General features: G+C 44.9%; 1 protein-coding gene across 3 annotated transcripts in view; it reads right to left on the bottom strand.

The window, feature by feature from the left end:
- UBQLN1 (ubiquilin 1) overlaps positions 1-15,475 on the bottom strand; it is a 37,956-nt gene extending 22,481 nt beyond the window's left edge. Inside the window, exons 1-5 of one of the 3 annotated variants that reach the window (XM_063455001.1) lie at positions 15,257-15,475; positions 14,159-14,303; positions 1,583-1,734; positions 1,372-1,487; positions 730-992 (exon numbers count right to left, since the gene is read on the bottom strand). In XM_063455001.1, coding sequence (XP_063311071.1) covers positions 730-992; positions 1,372-1,487; positions 1,583-1,734; positions 14,159-14,284 — 657 coding nt within the window. In that variant the 5' untranslated portion in view covers positions 14,285-14,303; positions 15,257-15,475. The other 2 variants (XM_063455002.1, XM_063455004.1) reach the window with 2 other exon arrangements.
- Positions 15,476-24,916: the final 9,441 nt, after the last annotated feature.

Genomic DNA, 24,916 nt, shown 5'->3' with positions numbered 1-24,916 from the left:
ACTTAAAGGTGACAAGTTCAATTGCTATTGCATTTCACAAACACAGAGTTCTGTGTTTTACACACAAAAATGCCAGTAAAGTTAAATTACTGTGAGGTAGATATGCACAAGCCATTGATAAATGCTTCTAAAATTATAGACAAAATAGCAAAGTGTAAGAAAGAAAAAAAAAAAAAATCTCAATTCACTTGCAAGTGACTAATATCCATTTTGTCTTGAACTTTAGTAAAAATTGTGATTTGTAAATCTTCCAAATCCTATACTTTGTATAGGGTTTGGATACAGAAGCAATGATTTTTATCGAGAAACCGAATACATGCAGGCGATTACTGCAAACATACTCGACCCAATTGGTATTGCCATTCCGTTTGGAATTTGTCGATCCGGAGAAAATCCGGTCGCTTCGTGAATAACCCTGTAAAAAATAACTAGAGCAAACTAGCAAGTTTTTTTAAATCAGACCTGGGTAAATTAAACCAAGGGTTGAGCAAATTTAATTTTGATTACACATAAGCATGTCTTTAAATAAAATATCTAAAGTAATTTCTTCATGTTAACCATTGCTGTTCTTCCAACTGAATGGATTTTTGTTTGTATTTTAATGAGATCCAGAACCTTTAAGCCTGAATACATTACAACAGTATAAATGTTTACACAGACATAGGGCACATATTGAAAGAGCTTCGTTGAATATAAAGTTAGTTGAATAGAATGTGAATATAAACGTACCTGTCTCATTATATCTGGATTATTAAGCATGTGACTGATTTCAGGATTTCTTTGGATTAATTGTTGCATTTGAGGATTTGCCATAATTAATTGCCTCATTAAGTCAGGATTAGAGAGCATGCTCTGAACAAACGGGTTCTCCATGATCTGAACCATCATCTCTGGGTTGGACATGAGTTGCCTTTGCATTTGACTTTGCAGCTCCGAGAAGTTTGAAGCATTCATGCCCATGCTGCTGAGGCCTGCCAGTCCTCCGAGGCCTCCTATGGTGGATAAAATACACACACAAAAACTTGTTTTACAATGCAGTCAATAATTAATGGCATGCAGTCATGAAACCACTTGCACTGGACACCTCAAATGAATATTAATAAAAAGGATTGTCTACTAAAATATGGTTTAAATGTCTCCTAAAGAACTCTTGCTATCTTTGTGACATTGCAGCATTATTACTACTAGGAATTACTAGGAATGCTGTATTATTTCTGACATTTAAGTTCTTTAGTGCTTATAAGAAACGCCACGTGAAAAGCAATAGCAGAAGACTTGTTTAGGTGGCTACACAAACACTGTGCAAAAGTTATTTTTGAGAGTTCTATCCAAAAGTGAGGACTCATAGTGTATGCCTGGTCAGGGTATTACCTAAACCAAATGGAGCACTCGTGGTAGATGTTGTAGTGGCAGTGCTACTTGGTGTAGTAGATGTGGTTTCTGGGCTGCTGGGGCTGTTTGACTGTGAAGCTGCTGCAGCTGTAGACCTAGAGTAAAGTACAAAAAGATTTAATGAACAACAGTGTTCCCTATGTATACGTATATTTTGAACAGAAGAAAAAAAAAAAATATTTTTAAATACCTGTTCTGTGTTTTAATAACAAGATGAACTGTAAGCCCATCATGGATTCCATGCTGACTGAGAGTGTCCTGATCTTTTAAAATCTTCCCAGCAAATATCAACACAAGCTGGTCTGTGTTTGTCTTAAAGCGCTTTGATATGTCTTCTTTGAACTGAGAAACAAAAAGTTGTTGTAAGACAGATGCAAATGAAACACGCAACATCTATTATTTAAAGGAACACTACAAAGAAAACACCAAAATCTAGGTTAACACGAAGCAGAAAAATAAACCTGCAAACATGGTTTTATTAATTTAGAAGGGAAAAATAACAAACAAAAGAAAAGAAAAACAAAAAAAACCTAAACATTTGTACAGGGCAAAGGAGCCTACCAATTGGTCCATTATTTTATGTGAGGGGCTTTCATTCAGTGTTTGAATGAAAGGTCATTAATACCCGCAGCATGCGGCTCTGCACATTTCCCACAAACTCTTGTTCAGTAGCCTTCATAGGCCGATGTCAAAGCCAGTACCAGAAAGTGACACTTTTATATTTACCTCCTCTGTACACCTCACTCACCATGTAAATGCTTCAATAGCATTTACAGGGGTGAATAAAATAGAGAAATGCTGCCACAGGGTCATGGTTCCTCTAAAGGGACACTATAGTCACCAGAACAACTACAGCTTAATGTAGTTGTTCTGGTGAGTATAATCATTGCCTTCAGGCATTTTCATGTAAACACTGCCTTTTCAGAGAAAAGGCAGTGTGTTTGCATTGCCCCTAGGGACACCTCCAAGTGTCACTCCTCAGACAGCCACTAGAGGTTCCTGGCTCAATGCTGCACAGTAGGTAGCTCTGCCGTTCAGCGTCTCAACACTCTGCATGGGGACACGGAAATTTCCTCATAGAGATGCACTGATTCAATGCATCTCTATGAGTAGGTACTTGTGACGAAGTGCCCTTCGCCACTTTGTCCTGGAGAGGCCTGCTTGCCTGCCTCCTCCCCTGCGACTATGGTCCTGTACTATATTGCACTGTAAACCCTGTATTCAGGCATATGGACTTGTATTAGACTGTCCTTTTCCCTTTATCTATGCTGTAGGTTTGAACTACTAATATAACCTAACAGCCAGGAGATTTAGGCGAATATATTGCATAAGAATCACATTACTGGAGGATACAGCCGTTCGCATGATTTCATGCGAATTCTTTGTGCTCTGAATAGGTGGCCGCCATTTCGGGACTTTTCCACGTGTTCGCGGCCATCTTGCGTGCGAACAGCGGTGTTTGCCTGTGAACGCATGGAACTGAAATCGGCAGCGCAAACAGGCGAATACCGCTAAGACCTCCAGACATCCAGAACTTCGCACGGAAACTACCGAACGACCGGCCGTTCGGTAGTTATACTTAACTTAGTATGGGGATTCTAGCGACCACAAAGATGCGAATGGATGGCAAGAATTTCGTCTATTTTACCGTGCGAACGGAGACCGACCGCAAGGCCAAAACTCATGGAACTATTTTCGGCTAGTTGGTCTGTGCGGTCGGTCAAAACTTTGGAGCCCTGTATCTCCCGAACCATCCATCCGAATGGGCTGATTTTTGGACAGACTGTTCCCCTGAACAAGGGCTATTTGGGGATACCAGATTTAAAGCTGTACCCCCTGTTTTTGGGGTACATCCAGAAACTGGGTAAAATAATGTATGTTTTAATTGGGTTATGTGCTTATCTGAGGGGAGGAGACGTGGGGGTGTTACCATGCATGTGATTGGTCAATTTCATCCTCCCCCTGGGAGTGTCCTGTATGTACCTGATCCTAATAAAAAGCAGGCTGGGTGTTCCAGTCCTCAGACCTCTTCTGACCCTCAATACGTAGCCGTGTCTCGTTATTGGAGGGAACTGCTATATCACACTGGGGATTGCTATGCTCTGCATATTCCCCTGAGCTCTTAATCACTTAGCTCTTTTAAGAGCTTGTTCCAGATACGCTCTCCTGGAGGAGAGGTCTTCCCCACACGGTCCTGGAGGACAGAAGCCGATCCAGGGTGGAAGGAAGACGGCACGGCTCCAGTTAAGCTACGGCGGTTGTGGAGCCTGCGGTGGTTGTGGTGTCGTCTGCAGTGCTTGGAGTCCTCTGAGAGCGCTAGGAGCATCCATCAACGGAGGGTACTCGGTCGGAGTACACGGAGCTCCGTTACATTGGTGGCAGCGGTGGGATGGCGTCCTAGTGCGAGGAGAAGCAGCTCAGAGACACGGGTAACGTTTGGAGTTACAATTGAGGGCAACGCTAGCCATTGGGCAGCGCCCCTGGCTACAACAGGATGGCTTCCCTAGTGCGAGGAACAGCATCCTGGGAACACCAAGCAAAACTGGACTATTGGTATAGTCACGTACAGTTTGACGCTATGCTGAAGCGGCGGTTGGCTATCTACGGGCCCCTCCTAACAGAGGAAATTGTACCGATAGTGAGGAGAGAACTGGCGGAGTATCTGCAGATGGAAGCAGAATATCGGGCAGTGAGGGCAAAGTATTCCGTCCCTGCGCCCCAACAACAGCGTGAGTTACAGGGGGCCGAAGGTGCCGTCCTTCCCCCCCAGCAGCAGTGTGTCCTACAGAGAGCAGAGACAGTTGGTCCCTCTCTACAGCAACAGGACCATGGTAAGGGAGTGGAGACAGGCGGTCTCCCTCTCCAGCGGCAGTGTGTACCCCAGGGGGCCGAAGGTGCCGTCCTTCCCCCCCAGCAGCCGTGTGTCCTACAGAGAGCAGAGACAGTTGGTCCCTCTCTACAGCAACAGGACCATGGTAAGGGAGTGGAGACAGGCGGTCTCCCTCTCCAGCGGCAGCCTGTGTTTCCAGGAAAGGAGCACAGCCCCCCCTCTCCCCAGCGGCAGCTTTCCCCAACAAGGGGAGACACCAATCCTCCAGACGGCGCAGATGGGACCGTGGTCTCTGTGCCTGACCTACAGGGATGCTGGACAGCCTTTCCAGATCCCCAACTACCCTCACCGGGACACCCAGAGGAGGGGGTAAGTACAAATTCCCCTCCCCAGCTAACTCCTAGCGTGGCACCAGGGTTAACGGAGGCGATGCTAACCCCTCCTGACGTCCAGGTTCCCTTAACTACTGAGCCGGATTATGGTCTCAGTACCCCAGCGGAAGAGCTGGCAGCTGGACAGAGCGCAGTCGGCCTCTGCCCTACCTTTGTCCCTGGTCCAGAGCCTGATGACCTGCAGGCTACCCCAGTAGAAGAGCTGGCAGCTGGGCAGAGTGCAGTCGGCCTCTGCCCTACCTTTTTCCCTGGTCCAGAGCCTGATGTCCTGCAGGCTACCCCAGCAGAAGAGCTGGCAGCTGGGCAGAGTGCAGTCGGCCTCTGCCCTACCTTTGTCCCTGGTCCAGAGCCTGATGTCCTGCAGGCTACCCCAGCAGAAGAGCTGGCATCTGGGCAGAGTGCAGTTGGCCTCTGCCCTTCAAGTACCCTCGGCATGTGGCCTCATTACCACAGCCAAATACCCAGGTGCAGTGACTGTGTGTTGTGGGTGGGCTGTTCCTGTACTTTGATGTTGTGGGGGGGCCACTCGGACATCTGTTTATTGTGGGTTGGTGGATCGACTAACGGAGGCACTGACCGACAGAAGGTCAGGTGCCTGGTTAGTCTTCCCCCCAAAGGGGAGATGTGTGACGAAGTGCCCTTCGCCACTTTGTCCTGGAGAGGCCTGCTTGCCTGCCTCCTCCCCTGCGACTATGGTCCTGTACTATATTGCACTGTAAACCCTGTATTCAGGCATATGGACTTGTATTAGACTGTCCTTTTCCCTTTATCTATGCTGTAGGTTTGAACTACTAATATAACCTAACAGCCAGGAGATTTAGGCGAATATATTGCATAAGAATCACATTACTGGAGGATACAGCCGTTCGCATGATTTCATGCGAATTCTTTGTGCTCTGAATAGGTGGCCGCCATTTCGGGACTTTTCCACGTGTTCGCGGCCATCTTGCGTGCGAACAGCGGTGTTTGCCTGTGAACGCATGGAACTGAAATCGGCAGCGCAAACAGGCGAATACCGCTAAGACCTCCAGACATCCAGAACTTCGCACGGAAACTACCGAACGACCGGCCGTTCGGTAGTTATACTTAACTTAGTATGGGGATTCTAGCGACCACAAAGATGCGAATGGATGGCAAGAATTTCGTCTATTTTACCGTGCGAACGGAGACCGACCGCAAGGCCAAAACTCATGGAACTATTTTCGGCTAGTTGGTCTGTGCGGTCGGTCAAAACTTTGGAGCCCTGTATCTCCCGAACCATCCATCCGAATGGGCTGATTTTTGGACAGACTGTTCCCCTGAACAAGGGCTATTTGGGGATACCAGATTTAAAGCTGTACCCCCTGTTTTTGGGGTACATCCAGAAACTGGGTAAAATAATGTATGTTTTAATTGGGTTATGTGCTTATCTGAGGGGAGGAGACGTGGGGGTGTTACCATGCATGTGATTGGTCAATTTCATCCTCCCCCTGGGAGTGTCCTGTATGTACCTGATCCTAATAAAAAGCAGGCTGGGTGTTCCAGTCCTCAGACCTCTTCTGACCCTCAATACGTAGCCGTGTCTCGTTATTGGAGGGAACTGCTATATCACACTGGGGATTGCTATGCTCTGCATATTCCCCTGAGCTCTTAATCACTTAGCTCTTTTAAGAGCTTGTTCCAGATACGCTCTCCTGGAGGAGAGGTCTTCCCCACACGGTCCTGGAGGACAGAAGCCGATCCAGGGTGGAAGGAAGACGGCACGGCTCCAGTTAAGCTACGGCGGTTGTGGAGCCTGCGGTGGTTGTGGTGTCGTCTGCAGTGCTTGGAGTCCTCTGAGAGCGCTAGGAGCATCCATCAACGGAGGGTACTCGGTCGGAGTACACGGAGCTCCGTTACAGTACTGATTGCCCTAAACTGTGTTTCGCCCTGCCCCCAGGAATAAATGTTTGTGTTCCTGAACCTATAGTGTTCCTTTAACAACTCTGGAAACATCTGTTTCTCTGTATATACAGTCATACTGTTTTAAATGTAACCTTGTAGCAGGGGTTTTCTCATTCATGGTTTATAAGGAAGAGGTCAACTGTGGAACTGCAGCAAACAACAAATCCTGTTTAAAGATAGTTGCCGAGTCAGGGGCAGTCAAAAAACTACCTTCTAGTTAACTCAGTTCTACTTTATGTTGCTTAATCTAAATATTTAGTCTAAAAAAAAACATGTATTCATCATGAAAACTATTTCTAAACAAATTGTGAGTACCGGTACTTCTCAACTACTTTCACAGCATTTACATTTGTACTGGTTACTGCTGTTTTGTATTGTGATATTCTAATACAATGTATGTTACAAAAATAGAGTGAGAAATAAGAATAGCAAACCATATAGTCACAATGTTTAGTTAACATTGAACAAAACAAATGAAGAATGTGGAGTCATCTGCCAATTATATAACATCTGTCTATGTAAATGGCATAACCATCCACATAATTCCAGCTTGTGAACAATTGACTATTACTCAAGGCACGGCAGCACAACTCTAATAAATGAAAATTTATATACGTAAATAGTATTGATGATAAACTTTCATACATACTTTCATTAATTTTACTTATTTTTCAACAACTATACTTTCTGGTCAGTGAATAACTCTTAAAGTGTACCTCTCACGGTACACACATTTCTTTTTTCCTTTCATTGTAATAGTCCATTAGATTCCATGAATACATTGTAATTCTTAACGCAGGTATAGATTGGAAGAAAACCCATTACAAAATAGGTCCCTCCCTCTACTGTCAAAAACACATTTTTGGCAGACATTTGCCATACGCCTTCCCTGTAGGTTATTCTTTAGCTCTTTGGCACAGCAACCAAAATTACCCCCTAGCCCACGCTACCTGTGAGGGCTGAAAGGGATATAGGAATGGAGTGACTAATGACACCCCTTCAGTTGTTAAAGTAAAGGTGACAACATTCTGTTTGGAGTAGTAATCTATACAATTCTAGATGTTAATATTTACAATTAAAACTAACTGCAGGGTATAGAAAGGCAAACCCCAGTGAACATGCAGACAACAAGACAGCATTGTTCTTTAATCACACAGTGGCAGTAAATACATACCTTCACCTGCAACAGGATATTTTGTCAAGTAATCACACTGTTATTCATTTGTATTCTTGTGAAAACAAAACCACTATTTAGTATATATACCCAAAATGAAATCATGCATTTAATTAAGCATTTTTTATTTGTGGGTATATCTAAAAATAATGCTCACCAAACCTGCAGATCATTTGTTTGCAGCCTTTTTTTTTTTTTCTTAACCCCTGCTATTCCCCAGCAATGGGTAATATAGTCAACTATGACAGGTGCATTTTGTACGGAGGAATATTGCCGTAGATCTCTTAAAAGATTTTAGATTGAATGAAGATTTGACTGTGTTCCTGATGTTATTCCATAATTGCGGTGCCCTGTAGGAAAATGAGGATCGAGCCTCATACCTTCTTTCCGCTGGCAGGAGCCCTGTAACCCATATGTTACGAACAGGAAGCTCTCTAGATGTTGCAGAACTACATCTGTAATTATCCTTAACTGACACATGGTCTAGAATAAGTTGGCTGAGCACCATGGGAATCTAGAAAACTAGTGGTTAACCAAGTTTACTGTAACCAGTGTGATCAGCTTTATACAAGGATGAATAGTACCTCAACTGTAGTATTGAACTGAAAAAAATTGAATGTTGCACTGTACGTTCAATTAACAATATTTATTTAGTGCCAGAAGTTTAAAGGAGAAATGAGGTTTAAAATTTGCTACTGGAAGATTTCTCATACTGATAAAATTATTGATATTGTCTTGAATATCAATAATATATTCTACACTACATAGCATGACTTATTTACACGTCACAAGACTGCATTAGTGCAAAATATTTAAACATTTTTATTAATCAAATGGCACAGTTAAAACTTCCTTTTTAAATAGATCTCTTTGAACATCATCTAGAAACAATTACATTTATAGAGTAAAGCAGGGCTCCACAAATCACAGGAACCCGGTCGCCATGGCGACTAGGAATTTTGTACTGGCACCTGGTTGTTTGTCAGTCTGTTCTGCAACAGCCACCATAGAGCCCCTTGTGAGCAATGAGGCGGGTGGCGACGGAGCTGCAATCTCCCTGCTCTTCTCTATTGGCCCCTTCTGTGATGTCAGGATATGACGTCACGCTTGCCCCGGCATCACTAAACAGCGTACGAGTAAGCAGAGCAAGAAGATAACAGGATCATGGCAGCTGCACTGGACCCCAGAAAAATGATTAATTTTAGCTATCCCAAAGGTAAGGGTTTGGGTGGCAATGTGTGTGTGTGTCAGTAAGTGTGAGTATAGGTACTTTAATTCCAAACTACATTCATTATATACAGAAGTTAAATGCCCATGAAGTTTGGTTCTAGTTTTCTTTATGTGCAAATTTAAAGGAACACTATAGTGACACTATAGTTTAACTATTTAGGTGACTGCCCCCTCTGATCACATTGGAAAGCTGTTTTTACTCATGTTTATTCCCATGCCATGCCGGTCTCACCCCAGCTGGCCTTGCCTCCAGGGCTGAGATCATCAATCTTGATGATCTCAGGCAATACAATGCTATCCTATAGGAAAACATTTGGAGGCTATTGCATATGTGGGGCAAAACATTGTGCTGTGCCAATAAGCCACCCTACACCAATCAGCATCTCCTCATAGAGATGCATTGAAGCCTTATGAATGTAGGTACCACACACTATGCAGCATTGGATAAAGTAGCACCTCTAGTGGCCCTTTGAGTGACTTTCACTAGAGGTGTTACTAGGAAGCAATGTAAACACTGCCTTTCCAAAGACAGGCTATAGACACCAGGACAACTATATCAAGCTGAAGTGGTTCTGGTGACTATAGAGTTCCTTTAAGATGTTAGTTTTGTTGTTGAAAATAAAGCTTTGTCAGTTTACAAAAAAAATCCTGCCACCTAACTTTTTTAGCTGGCTCCAAGATTCAAAGCAATTTTGTCAAGCCCTGCAATAAAAAGTAATTAAAGTGGGGCGGGGCTGAACCGCAGAGCTGAACAGCAGCTATCCTTGTCAGCTCCTGTGACCAGCGCCTAAAAAAGCGTGAAAACCCTACTGAAACGGCACCTGAGAGCCAGACTAGGGCCACCAAGCGTGAGGGGAAATCGGGACACAATATGATACCTTACAAGCGACGACCGACCCGACATATGCCCCACGAGCCGGTGAGGCCTACTGGCATGGCAGGCGCGGGAGAGGCAGCTGCCCTCCTGCCGCCGAGAACGAAGGGAACGCAGACTCGGAGCCCCCGTTCCCCCCCCTCTGGACCGGCGGGGGATATCCCGGTCCTGCCACATGAGACTAACCGGCCACGCAAGGCCCAAGCGACAAAACCACGAAGTCCAGAGAGACGGGGGACGGAGCCCACAAAATGGCGGGCGGCCAGTTCTCCAATGCTGCGCTTACGATCCAGAGGGAAACAAAGCTCAGGTACGACCGCATATTCCAGGCAATCTGGGAGAAGCTAAAGGCACTACTGATGCCCCCAGAAAGCCGGATCCTCACCCGGCGGTGTGCTGCAAGGTCGGCAGCGCAAGAGCAAGGCGACAAGCGGGACAAACCCCACTCTTACTACGGACACTCACAAGAAAGGGTCCAACCCAACAACGCCCAAACGGCGCAATGCTACCACTGGACACAGCCTACACAAAGCTCAAAAACCCAAGAGGATCCTTGTGGCGCAGCGACCCAACGCAGACTCAAGCAGGGTAAAGCCCAGTCAGACAGAAGGAGAAGATGGAGAACTGTCGAGCCTGAACCGACAGATGCCACTACAATGCCGCAGCTGAGCCACTTACCCACCACAGGGACAGTATCACAGACGCTCTATACCTGCACACAATCGCCCGCACGTGCCTCCCGTATGCTGCATCCTCAGGAAGCCTGGAAGCAGTTCCCATCGGCACCATCGACGGACCCGCTGGACTCGGCCTCACGTAGGGGCATTGGATAGGCAGACTCACCCAGATCACACACGCAGCCCCATGTAAGGGGACAGGCTGGGACTGGACTCCCGAGCCGAGGCCACCCTACTGCCACCAATGTAAAGCCTACTATTCTCACTTGCTTTGGTGCCCCTCTTTCTCAGGACATCTCTCCGTGTGTTTTATATTGGCAACCAACTAAGTATTTCATATGTTTATAATAGCATCTAGTGACACCCTTTCTATGTGCTAGGTTGACAACTAGTGATATATTGCAAATGTCTTACATTGGCAACCAGCGATATCTTTTGCGAGTTCTATAATGGCAACTAGTGGCATCATGATATTGGTCACCAGAGACGAGTCATGCTGTGTCACATATTTTCACTTAGTACAGTACAGCACCTCCATCAGCCATAAGCTAATCAGTGGAAATCACCCAGAATACGTATAGATACAATATATAATGGAATGACCTGTATTTAGGTAGACTCTCCAGGCATATGCTCTGTGTGGATAAATCAAATAGCTAACATAGCGTAAAATAGTATATAATAAGGATGTGAAATAAATGTGATATGAATGCACTCACAAACGGATGAGGTAATCAGGCCTTTCACCCACTCAGGGGTATTTGATGAGTATGAGATGAGATGTAATGTCTTCCAACCAGATATATAAAATAAGAAGATTAAATATAGTGAAGTACGTATAAAATAATGTATAACAAATTTATTGGTCGCACTTACACTTAAGAAGTATAAAAACAGCGTATCTCCAAGTTGATGTACACTCCTGGATGGATGTTTCCTTCAAAGTCACCACAGTAGGAGTTAGGAGCAGCAGTAAATTACAGCAAAATGTAAAATAAACACATATAAATAAAAGAATGTCCACAAGGGGTTAATCCAACGCGTTTCGTCCGGTCAAATGTTGGACTTCTTCAGGGCCCAAAAAGTGCAGGGCCCAAAAATGGCGGCGCCCGAAGCGATGACTCAAGCCTGAATGCAAGTCCACACGGCTTGGGCCGGATGGCACCAAGCACCAGCACCGGCAACTACTGTCCCGCTCTGACTTCACTCACTTGCAGAGGCTGGAATTGCAGCTACACGGAAGCATATGCTGTGAATCATCTGTGGCTCGGAAATCTGTATGGCGATCCCTGACAAAGGCACGGAACCAGCCCTTGCACTTAGCGGTGACCACTTGTCTTGTACCAGACAAGTTCAAGAGCCTGAACACGGAACTACTGCTATCCCCCAGAGGGGCACTGGATGACTTTGAAGTTCTCCCATTGGAACTCATGTTTGCCTTGCCTGGGAGGCCTCCTAGGGATTAGCTACACTACACAAGTTTGCATTAAACATGTCAATCTTTATTATTTTTCTTATGCTACTCACATAACAGTACTTGGGTTATTCTAGTTTTTCATTTTCACGTTAATGATGAGACCAGTCTACTGTTTTGTCTTATTTCTCATACGACCATTATTATTATTATTATTATTTTGCCTATGACCTCCTTAATCATAGATCTAACTTACTATTATCAAGCAGGTCCTAAGATGTATGCCTATGTTTCCAGTCTGTTATCTCTAAAATATAAAACTTCATCTCGGAGCATCAAAAGTAACGTTAAGCTTGTAGACATAATTATAAAAAAAAAATGTACAACCTCTCATGCCACTGTAAATCCTGTTTACATATAGGTACGTTGTTGTGGCGTTTGAAGCTAAAATGTATCTATCTGCACACAAAAAAAAAAAAACATTTTAAACCAACTTAATACCTAAATGAAAATGAAACCATTATTTTTCCATGCAAGCTGTGCTAGTCACAGCCAAGGGTGGTGTGGCTAGGACTGTATAAACAGAAACAAAAGTGATTTAACTCATAAAATGGCAGATAATTGAGCAGTGAGACCTTATAGACATAATTAATACACTAAAACTACTTAATTAAGCTAAAGTTGTTTGGTGCCTATATTATCCCTTTAGAATTGGGGATGTGTAGTTTTGTTCATCCACACCAAACAAGGGAATTAATTTAACGCTTTAAAAAAAAAAAAAAAACACCATCATAGCAGAAACAGGTTTGTTTGTTTTTAAATAAATACTCATTTATGCCCAGGTGAGTCCACTGGTAAAAACATATAAACGTAGCTGAGGGGTTGATTACAGCCCCTTGAATATCAATCCATTTGGTGTAAATGTTACAAAACCATTATAATCAACTCTACCATTTATATAATGACAAAAAAAACTTCTCAATACAAAAGATTCTGTTAGTCCTACCTATAAGTCTTGCAATCTAAAATCACTAAAAAACTATAAGAAGAAGTTCTCCAGAAATTTTTAGACAGTGAAAAGTAAACAACTCATCATGTAAAGGATGATATATTCGAGTCTGAGCTCAGTTAAATTAATCATATAACATTTTAAGAATATAAAATTTTAAGGTTTACACAAATTGCACTCATCTGTCAATATCCCAACCAAAACATTAAATAAAGATATACCTCATTTGTGACTTGTTAGACCAACAGTTTTTTGTTTTTTTTATATTCACAAATACATTGCGCTAGGGATCTACTGGTGTCCTGCCATAAAATACATGTCAATGCTGTATATGCAGGTTAGCTTCAGGAGCTTTGCTCCCGCTTGGTGTTGTGGACTACTATTACTCCTATAACAACCACATTTGTGGCCTTCACTTTAAAGGGAGACAATAGTGCTAGGAATACAAAGTTGTTTTTCTAGAACTATAATACCCTCTGCTCTCCCCACCCCCTGCAGCAAAGAAAGGGTTAAAAACCCTTTTGTCCCTTACCTGATCCCAGTACCAATGACCCTTGGCGCTGGGTCAGGCACTGCCTTTGCTCCTCCTACCCAGACATTGTGGGACCTAATGCGCATGCACAGCGAGCACCACTATCGCATTAGGACTACCCCATAGGAAAGCATTGAATCAATGCTGTCCTGTGGAGAATTAGCTAATGCTGGATGTCCTCATGCAAAGTGTGTGGACATCCAGTGTCAGTTAGGCAACCAAAGTTCACACAACGATCCAGAAGCACCTCTAGTGGTAGAGTTAATCCTGCAATTATTGCAGTTTATTAATAGCTGCAATATTTCGAATTGGAGGGTTAAACTAACAGGGGCACTGTACCGAGGCCACTTCAATGAGCTGAAGTGGTCTGGGTGCCTATAGAGACACCAATGCAAAAACAGCCAACTTTTGGATTTCCATATGTTCTGGATCACATTCCCCATGATGGTCAGCCTGCAAACTGTAGGGACACAGTTCCCTTGAGCCGTGATGGCTTAACTGGAATGCCACAGAACAGGGAAAGGCAAGTTCCAGATTTTTTGGAACTACACCTCCCATTATGAGGGGAAAATCATCAAAGGAGGTGTAGTTCTACAACAGCTGGCGATCCGCCTTAGTCCACCAGTATCATGGACGTTAGATCAGTTAGCCAATGCATCTCTAGTGCTCTAGATGTGAGTAAGCTTCAAAGGCCTCTCTTTCTCGACTCACCTCTCTGATGCTGCTATTTTCAGGCACAGCAAACTCTTCTTTCTCCTTTGGGGTTTTCACTGTGACTTTGATGATCCCAGCTTGATCTGATGTGCTAGCTGAGGTGGAAGAGGGGGGATCCGACATGGCTTCAGTGATAGGATCTCTAGAGCGGGAGAAAAGAGAGCAAGTTGTATACAGATACCCGGTGTGTGAGGCTGCGCTCTCTTACAGCGCCATCAGTGAGTAGGACAGTTTAATGGGTGCCAAGAGTCAACCAATTTGTCTGTATAATGCAGGGCTGTCTGGCAGCGTCTTTGTATAATGCAGGGCTGTCTATTAGGGTCTTTGTATAATACAAAGTTGCCTGTCAGTGTCTCTGTATGATAGATGTGATGCTGGTCTGTTGGTCAGGGCCACTTCACGATGGATGCTAGGCAGGACCACCACATGATGGATGCTACGCAGGACTGTTTGTCATGGTTGGTCATGGGTGTAATACCTGGCTGTCGATCAGGGTCTCTGTAAAAGAACGGTAATAAAGGTTGGTTAGGGTCTCTGAATGTTGGTCAGATTCTTTGTAACTGGTGTAATGCAGTGCTATTGGCCAGCCAAAGTCTATATAAAACACGTAATGCTGTAAAGTCTGGGATATTGGTCAGGGACCCTGTATATGTCTAATGCTAGGCTGTCTTGTCCGGATCCCTGTATAATACCACCCTGTCAGCTAGAATCTCTTGATAAAATGCTTGGTTGTTGTTATGAGTTTCTGTATAATGGGTGTTCTGCTGTGATATTGGCAGTGGTTGCTATATAATGGTGTAATGCTGTGCTATTGTCAGAGTTTCCATATAATGCTAGGCTATCAGCCACTAAGTCAGAATCTCTGGATATAATGCCAGTCAGGGTCTCTGTATAATGGGTGTAATGCTGTGATAGTGGTCTGGATCTCTATAACAGGTCTAATGCTGGGCTGTCATTACAGGTCTCTGTATAATGCTGTGTTATTGGCAGGGTCTCTGTATAATGGGGTGTAATGCTCTATAGCGGGGTGTAATGCTCTATGTTATCGGGCGGTGCTGGCGCAGCTCGGGCCGCACTAACGGCGCTTCCTCATACCGCAGCGTCTCTGACGTCACAGGTACCGGCCGCCGTGCAGCTCCCTGGGACAGCTAACCTGACGCTCCGGGCGGTCTCGGCTGCCTCGCGCTCTCAGTCACAGCGGGCTGAGCGGGGTTCACTGGACTCGGTATCACAACGTGAGGTCAAAGGAACGTCTTCTGCGTGCCGAGCCCTGGGATGATTGCCCCGACAATGGCGCCTTCTGATGACGTGAGAACGTGTCATAGAACCTGCTAGAACGATGGACAAAGTTCTATGAGCGCCGAGCTGCGCCTTGCCAGCAGAGAGCGCCTGACCATAAATGTCGCCATAGCAGGGCTCGGCCGCCATGTTTGTGGTTGGGAGCTGCCAGGATGACAGAGCATTGTCTGATGGTAGCTAGACACCCCCCACCCGAAATAAAACAAAACACAGTTTTCATTGGGTCAGAGATATACAACAAAGTGACATGAAGCTCTGTCTGAAGAAAGTGAAAGTGACAGCTTGAAGATTTTTTTGTCAAGATAACCTAAATGCAGAATTCAGTGAATATAAATCTTTTAGATATAAGGATATTCTAGCAACCAGGAAGTAAAACACAGATCAGTTCAGCAGGAAATAATATAATATACAGTATAACTTGAAACTAAAACAATGAAGTCTCCCTTATGTTAAGTTCTCTGGACAGCAATTGTTATTTTTTGTGTGGTCTTAAACACTCCAGGAACCATAACAACTTAATTGGAATGTTCTTATGGTGTCAAGAAGTTCTTGGCAGCAACTTTCCTGCAGGGATTAAACCTTTTTTTTTTTTTTTTTTTAAATGTTACCACAAAGTCTGGTGTCAGGGTTCATTCAGCTTTGTCCCCTCCACATGCGTTTAAGTCTGGGGCTTGAAACCGTAAGCCTCAGACTTTACGCCGCTGAAAGCGTCAACTGATCAGTAGCTCTGATCAGCGGGCGCCCATGTTGAGGCTTTCCTTTTCAAGCCTGGGACTGAAACAGATATGGCGGAGGTTGAACTGAAAATTCTGCACAGTAGACTTTTTTTTTGCGTTAAACCTCCTGGTACCATAGCAACTTCATTCTGATTATGCCTGGGTGTTCCTTTAAGTTAAAAACAAGTATGTTTTTTTTTTAAAATGTAAGCGCATCTGCCATCTCAACACATGTACTACAGTTCATTGAAAGTCACAGGAAAGTCCCAGCCCATGCAATGAGAAGCCTGTGATTGGAGTATTCCTCTGCAAAGACTCAAAGTCTGTGCTGGGGAAAAAGGGGAGATTTTGCAAAAGCTGCAAATGGCAGGTTTCGTGGTTTTTGAAAGCTGTTTTTATATATACAAAAAAAGAAAAATGCAGAATTAAAGGTAACGGTCACTAAAAAACTATATATTTTTTTTTTTTTTAATTCTTTATTTTTGCGTGCAATAAAGTAACAGTGATGCATTCTTGGCCACGACGGCACATATTCAACATGTCAACATTGAAAACTTGTATGGCTTACATATCATAGCACAATTTTTATAATGTAGAGTTAACTCTATCTAGGAGAAGGCCTATGTAGGTAACATTAATGCCCTTAATGAGGGTGAGGTGTGCACGATGTTGCTCTCTATGTGTCTGCCCTGTAGGGCATCCCCCTTGCCTTTATTCAAGGGGTTCGTTCTCTTAGTGGTCCGCAGTGTGTCGGCGGGGGGGTGGGGGGGGTAGGGATGTCTAGTGTAATGCGGGTTAAATGATGGTGCTGCTGGGTAGGCTGCTGCAGCCCTGTTTGGATATTCTTGGTGTGTTCATGACGGTTTGTCTATTCTATGTTTGTTAGACACTAGGCGCTGCGGGTTATACAGTAGTAGCATTGTTGGGTCTCCTTGTGATAGCACAAAAGAAACGAAACATTAAAGAAAATAATAAGAGGAACCAGTCGAGATAAACTTAGAATAAACAATATAAAAACCATTAAATGAAGTTGGTAGTTCTCCTGGGTGTTTAGTCTCTGACTGTATGAGGTGGTCCATCTGTGTAAATGGTGGAATGGAAAGGGAAGAAAAGTCCCTGTTGGGTGGCTTGTCGGAGGTACCTCAGGTGGGGGATCCGCCTGGGGAGGCCCTGGCGGGGTTCCGTGGGGTAAAGTCCCGGATGGTGTCTGGGTTCAGGTGGGCCATACTCCGTCTGGGCTCCGGTGCTTCTTGAAAAATACCTGTTGCTCGTAGGTGGGTTTCCAGCTCCAGCTTGTCTTGCGCCTTGTATATGTTCCTGTTGAGAGTGAAAGATACAGCACGAGGAGTGCCCCACTTATATGGGATGTCCTTAGCACGAAGAAGGTGCAAGAGGGGTTGTGGGTCTTTTCGCCAGGCAATTGTGTTTCTGGTCAGATCTGGGAACGCCGTCAACATTGTCCCTTCAAACTTAAGAGGGGTTTTGCCCCGCAGTGCAGTCGCAAGCGTGGTCTTGTCAGCCAGAGTTTGGAACCGCAGTATGAGGTCTGCCGATGCCGCTGTCGGAACTCGAGGTGATTTCGCAGCCGAAACATGCAGTGCTTCGAGTAGGCGCCGAATGTAGTGAGGTAAGTCATCCAGGCCTACAGACTCCGGTATCCCCCTCAGCTTCAGATTGCACCGCCTTCTTTGGTCCTCCATGGTGTCAAGCCTGTTGTTAGTGGCGGTTTGCCATTTGACTAGGCCTGTGGTTGTCTGTTCGAGTGCCTGTAGCCTCGCGTCCTGGGAGCTTGAGCTGGCCTCCAACTGGATAATTTTTTCCGTGGCGCCTTCGACGTCCTTCCTATAATGGGCCATATCGGCCGCCAAGTCTTTGTGGAGTTCCGCCAGCATAATTTTGATTTGCTCTGCGGTGACCGGGTCTCCGGGTTTTGGGGGTACCTGTCTGGCCTCTGGCGGGGGTCTGTAGGATGCCCCTTCTAGGATGTCGGAGGTAAAATCCTCCGATGAGTATGAGGAAAGGTCGTCGTGCTGCGCCATTTTGGGCCACGCGGCCTGTTGCGAGAGCCGAAGCATCTCCCCAATGTCCCTCCCGTGGGGGCTTTTTTCGGCTTTTGCCTTTTTGGATTTCCTGCCCATGTTCTATTAGCCCGTGTTAGGGTGGTATGTGGGATGGTTTTAAGCTCGATTTCCACCATATATTATCGATTTTCTGTAAGTCAGAGACGGAGCTCCGAGAAGATGCGTCCGCTCTGTTGCTCAGTTGGCTCCGCCCCCCCAAAACTATATTTTTTAATATAATAATCATTTCCTCAAATATTTGAAGGGACACAACTTTAACCTAAAGGGACACTATAGTCACCCAGACCACTTCAGCTCCATGAAGTGGTCTGGGTGCCAGGTCCCCCAGGTTTTAACCCTTCAGATGCTCTGAAACTGTTATGTTTACATTGCAGGGTTAATCCAACCTCTAGTGGCTGTCTTCCTGACAGCTGCTAGAGGCGCTTCCCCGACGCTGGAATACGAAATTCGCATCTAGCGCGCAGAACGTCCATAGGAAAGCATTGAGAAATGCTTTTCTATGGACTGTTTGAATGCGCGTGTATGCGCATTCCGCTCCACTCGGGAGCTGACGTCAGAGGGGGAGGAGAGGTCACCAGCGCCGAGGGAGCCTGGTGCTTGATAAAGGTAAGTGGCTGAAGGGGTTTTAACTGCTTCAGCGCCAAGGGTGGGGGGGTCCTAAGGATGCTATAGTGTCAGGAAAACTAGTTTGTTTTTCTGACACTATAGTGATCATTTAATGAAGCAGTTTTGATATATAGATCATGCTTTGAAAGTTGCACCGTTCCATTCACTGCCATTTAGGAGTTTAACTGCTTTTGTTTCTGGTTATACAGCCCTACCCACACATATCCCTAGCTGTAACTCAAACAGCCTGCATGGAAAAAAAATGGTTTCATTTTCAATCTGATGTTAACTTACTTTACAAGTTTTTATCTCCTGCTCTGTCATTGAACTTTAATCACACAAAGGAGCCGCCTGCAGGGTGCAATAAAGGTAGTGTAAACATTAGAAGATTATAGTTACAGGATGTGTTTAGGAAGGCTGTGTAAGTCACATGCAGGGAGGTGTGACTAGGGTTGCATAAACTATGGTTCCTATAGACTGTAAGCTTGTTTGAGCAGTGTCGTCTTCAACCTACCATTCCTGTAAGTTTTTTGTAATTGTCTTATTTATTGTTAAATCTCCCATTTTTATAATGTTGTAAAGAGCTACGGAATCTGTTGGTGCTATATAAATGTCAATAATTATAATAATAATAAGAGTGATTCAACTTCCAATTGGTAGAGAATTGAGCTGTGAGACTGCAGGGGCATGATCTGTACACCAAACCTACTTAATAAAGCTAAAGTTGTTTTAGTGACTATAGTGTCTTTTTAAAAAATATATATATTATTTGTTAAAGGACCACTATAGTGACAGGAAAACAAACTCATTTTCCTGGCATGTTATAGTATGCATTGAATCAGTGAATGATGATGCAAAGCATTGAGACACTGAATGTCAGTGCTGCACTGACCCAAGAAGTACCTCTATTTGCTATCTGAGTGACTAAAGGTGTTCCTAAGCAGCAATGTAAGCACTGCTTATTCTCTAAAAGAAAAGCAGTGTTACATTAAAAAGCTTGCAGCAACAGGCTATAGACACCAGAACCACTACATTAAGTATTAGTTGTTCTGGTGACTATAGTGTCCCTTTAATTTAAAAAAAACAAAAACTATTTTCTTTCAAAATTTTACAAAAGGATCACTAAAATATAAAATAATTTGTCCATTAAGTTATGTTAATACCTTAATAGACAACTGGAATGCAACAAATACTGAATCTCAATAAAAAGTACAGGAAATAATTATAGTGTATTTTCTCCTATTTTCAAACGACTTAATACTTAGTGCCTGTCTGCACTCTTGAGCCTGTTCTCTGCTTGGCCACCAAACTGAGCAGAGGAGTGAATGATTGGCAACTGATATTCTCTCTTACCACCCCATTGTAAATACTGTACGGTACAATCATAGGCACCAAAAACTTTTCAATTCCCATCTATACTCAGTACAGTGGCTGAGCAGAGAAAGGAGAGGACAGAGTGGACAGGTGCATTGGAGCAGCAAAAACTACTTGCAGTTGTTTTGAGGGAAGAGAGTCCCTTTAATTTATTAATAAGCATTTAAAAAAAAATAGGTAACAAACTTGTTTGTTTTTTTTTTTTTTTGCTTTGCATCTTTCTTTCTTTCAAGCACACAATGAAAGAGACATAATACATAACCATTTATTGCTATACATTAAAGGTGTGCCATAAGGAATAAAGCCTGCAGTAGGTTATGTTTCCAGTATGTCGTTAGAGCTCAAGGTCAAACCGCTAGAAAACCGTTTGACAGATAACTGATTGAAATAAGCAATTTTAGAAAGGGGGTTTATAACTTATTTTGTGGTGTTTTGCAATTTATAGCTGACCTCTAGGTATTCCAAACTTTTGTGGAATGATTTCTAGCAGTTTTAGTGTGTGTTGTGATGAGAGCCTGAGTGACATCACAGAAGGGAGGCGGGGCTGGAGCTGGCTGGCTGAAATAACTGACATTTTTTAAATGTAATGCTGCTCCTGAAGGAGAGTGGTGAAGTACAAGTTCATTTTATTAAGACACGGAGGCTCCTATTACGCTGCACTCTTTCTTTATTTCCCTCAGCAGCAAACAAAAACTTTAACAATGGAATCAACACAGGAAACAGTCAGTAACAGTCAGTATCTTCCATGGCAACCAACAGCCAATCAGGTTCCACTCTCCAGCATAATAGGCGGTATTCCCTAAACTATTTACTCTTTCTTTGCTGCTCCCTCAGTTAAGTACACTAATCCCATGGTTTCTTAACCGTGGGATTGATATTTTATATATTTATATATATACTTATATATTTATAGTATTATTGTCTTATAGCGTGTTCGGGCACGCGTATCATTCGGTACTTTTTGCCATTCGTTGGTTTTCTATAGCTTTTCTGTTTCCCCGCGAATCCGAATCCATGTCCGGTACTTTTCACCGTTCGTGTTCTTCACATAAACAGTTAATTCACACAAGTCTGCGCATGCAATTCATTTCTTTCAGACGTTCTTTCACTTCACAGGAGTCTAATAGACTTTTCATGCGAATGAGCGGTTGTTTCGTGGAATTTTGCGTGCTTTTTTCTTGATAGTCTTGCCACTTCCTGTTTCACCTTGTTGGAGTTTAGTAGTTTTGGTGAACGGACGACTCTTTTGCTCTCTCTGCGCTTGTTTCAAATTGTGAGTTTAATTGTGTGTATTTTCAGCTTTTTCTCCCTTTCTGGGTTACTCAATCCTATATTCAGGTTATTTTATTGCTTAGTTTTATTACAATAAATTCCTTCATTATGCAGTCTGACAGGGATTTAACTTTGCCCTCTAACCCGGGGGGAAGGGAGTCTGTCCCCTGATTTCTCTGCATCTGCAGACATACAGACGCTCTTCTACGCCTCAGTCTCTAGGTCCATTACGCAGGCTATGGTATCTGCTATGGGCGCTGTGTCAACTTCTCTGTCGCATACTATTACCCAGGCTTTCTTACAGGCCCAACAGTCTGCGCAGCAGACGGTTATGTCAACTGCATCTACTCTGACACCGGTCTCTCAAGGCTGTAAAGCTACGTCCAAGAACAAACATTCCTCCAAAACTGTATTGACTGACAGTCTGCCTGCTGTCACAGATGGCGCGCAACCACCACCGCGCAAAAGAGCCACCAGCCGGGCAAAATGGCTAGACTATGGAAGCGGACAAGAGCCCAGCTTGGGGGGGCGTGGTTTGCAGCCGGAGCAAGATGGACATCTCCAAGTGAAGCTCCGCTGGGACCACGAGGCCAATAGCTAATTTTAGCACATAAGCACAAAACTAACCTGAGGAATATTCAGGGGAGCCGACATGGAGAAACGGGCTCTGAAGAAACAGCCGAAAAAGCCGGCGGAACAGGGCACCACTGTCTCCGAAATGTTTGCGGCCTCCCGCGCCATGAGATCCACTCCTCAAGATGGCAGACGGGAGAGCCCGCGAGCGCCGCGCTCACCTCCCAGCCCTGGCGTGGCGGCAGCGTCGGAGGTCTCAGACACGAGTGCTGCACAGATCTTGGCAAATTTGGCGGAGGTACGCTGTTACTTAGCCACCGACATCGCGAGAAATACCAAGGAAGTTAAAGCGGAAATTCAGGCCTTGGGCGCGAGGACGGCTGAGCTTGAAACGCGGGTGGAGTCCACGGTAGTGACTCATAACACTGCTACAGCTCATATTAACAGGTTGTCCTCGAGGCTAACTATGGTGGAGACCACCCTGGATGACATGGGGAATAGATCCCGCAGGAACAATATTCGGCTGCGGGGTCAGCCTGAGAGGGAAGGAGAAGGATCCCTGACGGGGGTGGTTACAGCGATTTTGAAGCCACTTCTCCCTGAGGTACCTGAACCCCAATGGCACATTGAAAGGGCCCATAGAGCACTTAGGCAGAAACGGGCTGAAGATAAACGCCCTAGGGACATTATCATTAAATTCCTGTTCTTCCAAACGAAAGAAGCCCTCATGAGGCGCAGCCGTGAGGGCCCAATTAAATATGGAGATGTCGAACTTACTTTGTTCCAGGATTTGACACCGGCGACCCTTCAGAAACGGAGACAATGGCGGCCGGTGACGGAGCTTCTGCAGAAGCACAGGGTGCGGTACGCATGGGCTTTTCGGCTGCTCGCGTTCCAGGGCGGGCGCACTAAAACCCTGCACGCAGATGGCGATCCGGTGGGGTTCCTACGGAACTTGGGGATCCAGGACACCATTGAGATGACAGTGCTCCCCCTGGCGGTCGAGGAGCTCCAATCCCTCCCGGGTGATTGAGGCCCATGTGGGTTAGCAGGCGGAGTGGCGATCCCGGTTGCAATGGGAGCTGGGTCGGGTTTGTACTTTCAAATTGGGCGGGCAGATGCGGGGGCCAGTTCTAACCAGGGGTGATCCCGATGGGCGGGGAACTGGTGTTTCTCTGTGGGGGGGTGATTGAGAATGCTCTCAGGACAAGCGGGTGGGGTGCTCCAGGGGTATAAGTACCCATCTTGGGCGGGCTAGGGATGAGAGGCCCCGTTACCTGTTTTGGGAGGAGAGGTTCCGCGGAAGAGAGGGGCTTGAGGGTCTCTAGATACCACAATGTTCGTTTTTCTTTTTCTGGGGGGGGGGGCTTCGGTGTAAGGTGTGGAGATCCCTCGACGCGCAGGAATCAGTCCCACCGGGCAGCCCCCACATTTGAGGGCTTGAGGGGTTCGTGCAGACTGAGACTCGTTTTTTCTTTTTTTTTTCTTTTTGCATCTAGTTATTTATGTGTGATTATCTCTGTTCACTGTATTACCGTGTGTTTTTTGCTCAAATTGTGGGGGTTGGGCTGGGGATGGTTAAGGAGCTAATGTTGGTGACATTGCGCGCAGAAGCCCGCATCCTAGCCGTAACATAGCAGGCACACCCTTCGAGGGATTCCCTGTAGGCTTAGCCGCGCATTCTATCACTGAGGATGGTGGTTTGAGGGGTCTCGTCCCGAGGAGGGCGCGGGTCGAGGTGGGGGAGCAGGGGCTGGGGACTGTCCCTTTCGTTTTAGTTTTAATCTGGAGTTTATTTTTCGATTTTCATGGGGGGGGGGGGGGTGATTGTGTTTAAGCGTGCCAACTACCAGTTTGACTGCACAGTGAAATCTAACTGGGATTCCTTGTCATATTGTTAACAGGATGTTTGAAATCAGTTAGTATAAGAGGATGGTGTAAAACATTATAAAAAAAAAAAAGAAACAAAAAAGGGGAAAAAAAACAAAAGAAAAAAAGAGAAAAAAAATCCCCGAAATGGGAAAAAAAAAAATATGTATTTTAATACAACCCGAGCATGTAGCAAATGGTTGTAGGTTATGTGCCTTTATATTATATATTATATGATATGAATGATCGCACTTTGTTAAGCTGCTACTGCCGCCTTCTTTGCGGGTTATAGCCATACAGGTTATAGTGCTTATCCTTTTCGTTTTAGTTGGCACTGGAATAGTGCCCACATTGGCTGGTCCATGTCCCCTTCACCCCAGGGCTTTCTCTTTAGGTACTGGGGGTCAGGGCCGGCCTTAGGCATTTGGGCGCCCTGTGCAAAAAATCTTCACAGCGCCCCCCCTTCCCGTCCCCCCCTCCCCCACTCCTTACCCCTTCCCACACACCCTGTCACACACACACATGCAGACAGTCCCACACACACACGCGCAGACAGTCACACACACACGCGCAGACAGTCACACACACACGCGCAGACAGTCACACACACACACACAGGCAAACAGACACACACACAGGCAGACAGCCACACACACACACAGTCAGACACACACACTCACTAACAGACAAACACACTCACAGACACACACTAACAGACACAGACACACACTAACAGACACACACTAACATACATACACACACACACTAACATACATACACACACACACTAACAGACACAGACTAACATACACAGACACACACTAACAGACACAGGCACACACTAACATACACAGACACACACTAACATACACACACACACTAACATACACACACACACTAACAGACACACACACTAACATACACACACACTAACACACAGACACACACTAACAGACACACACTAA

This window comes from Pelobates fuscus, chromosome 5, assembly GCF_036172605.1.
Source record: "Pelobates fuscus isolate aPelFus1 chromosome 5, aPelFus1.pri, whole genome shotgun sequence".
Taxonomy (NCBI): domain Eukaryota; kingdom Metazoa; phylum Chordata; class Amphibia; order Anura; family Pelobatidae; genus Pelobates; species Pelobates fuscus.
Note: the sequence above shows the minus strand (reverse complement) of the source record. Positions and strands in the feature narration are given on the sequence as shown.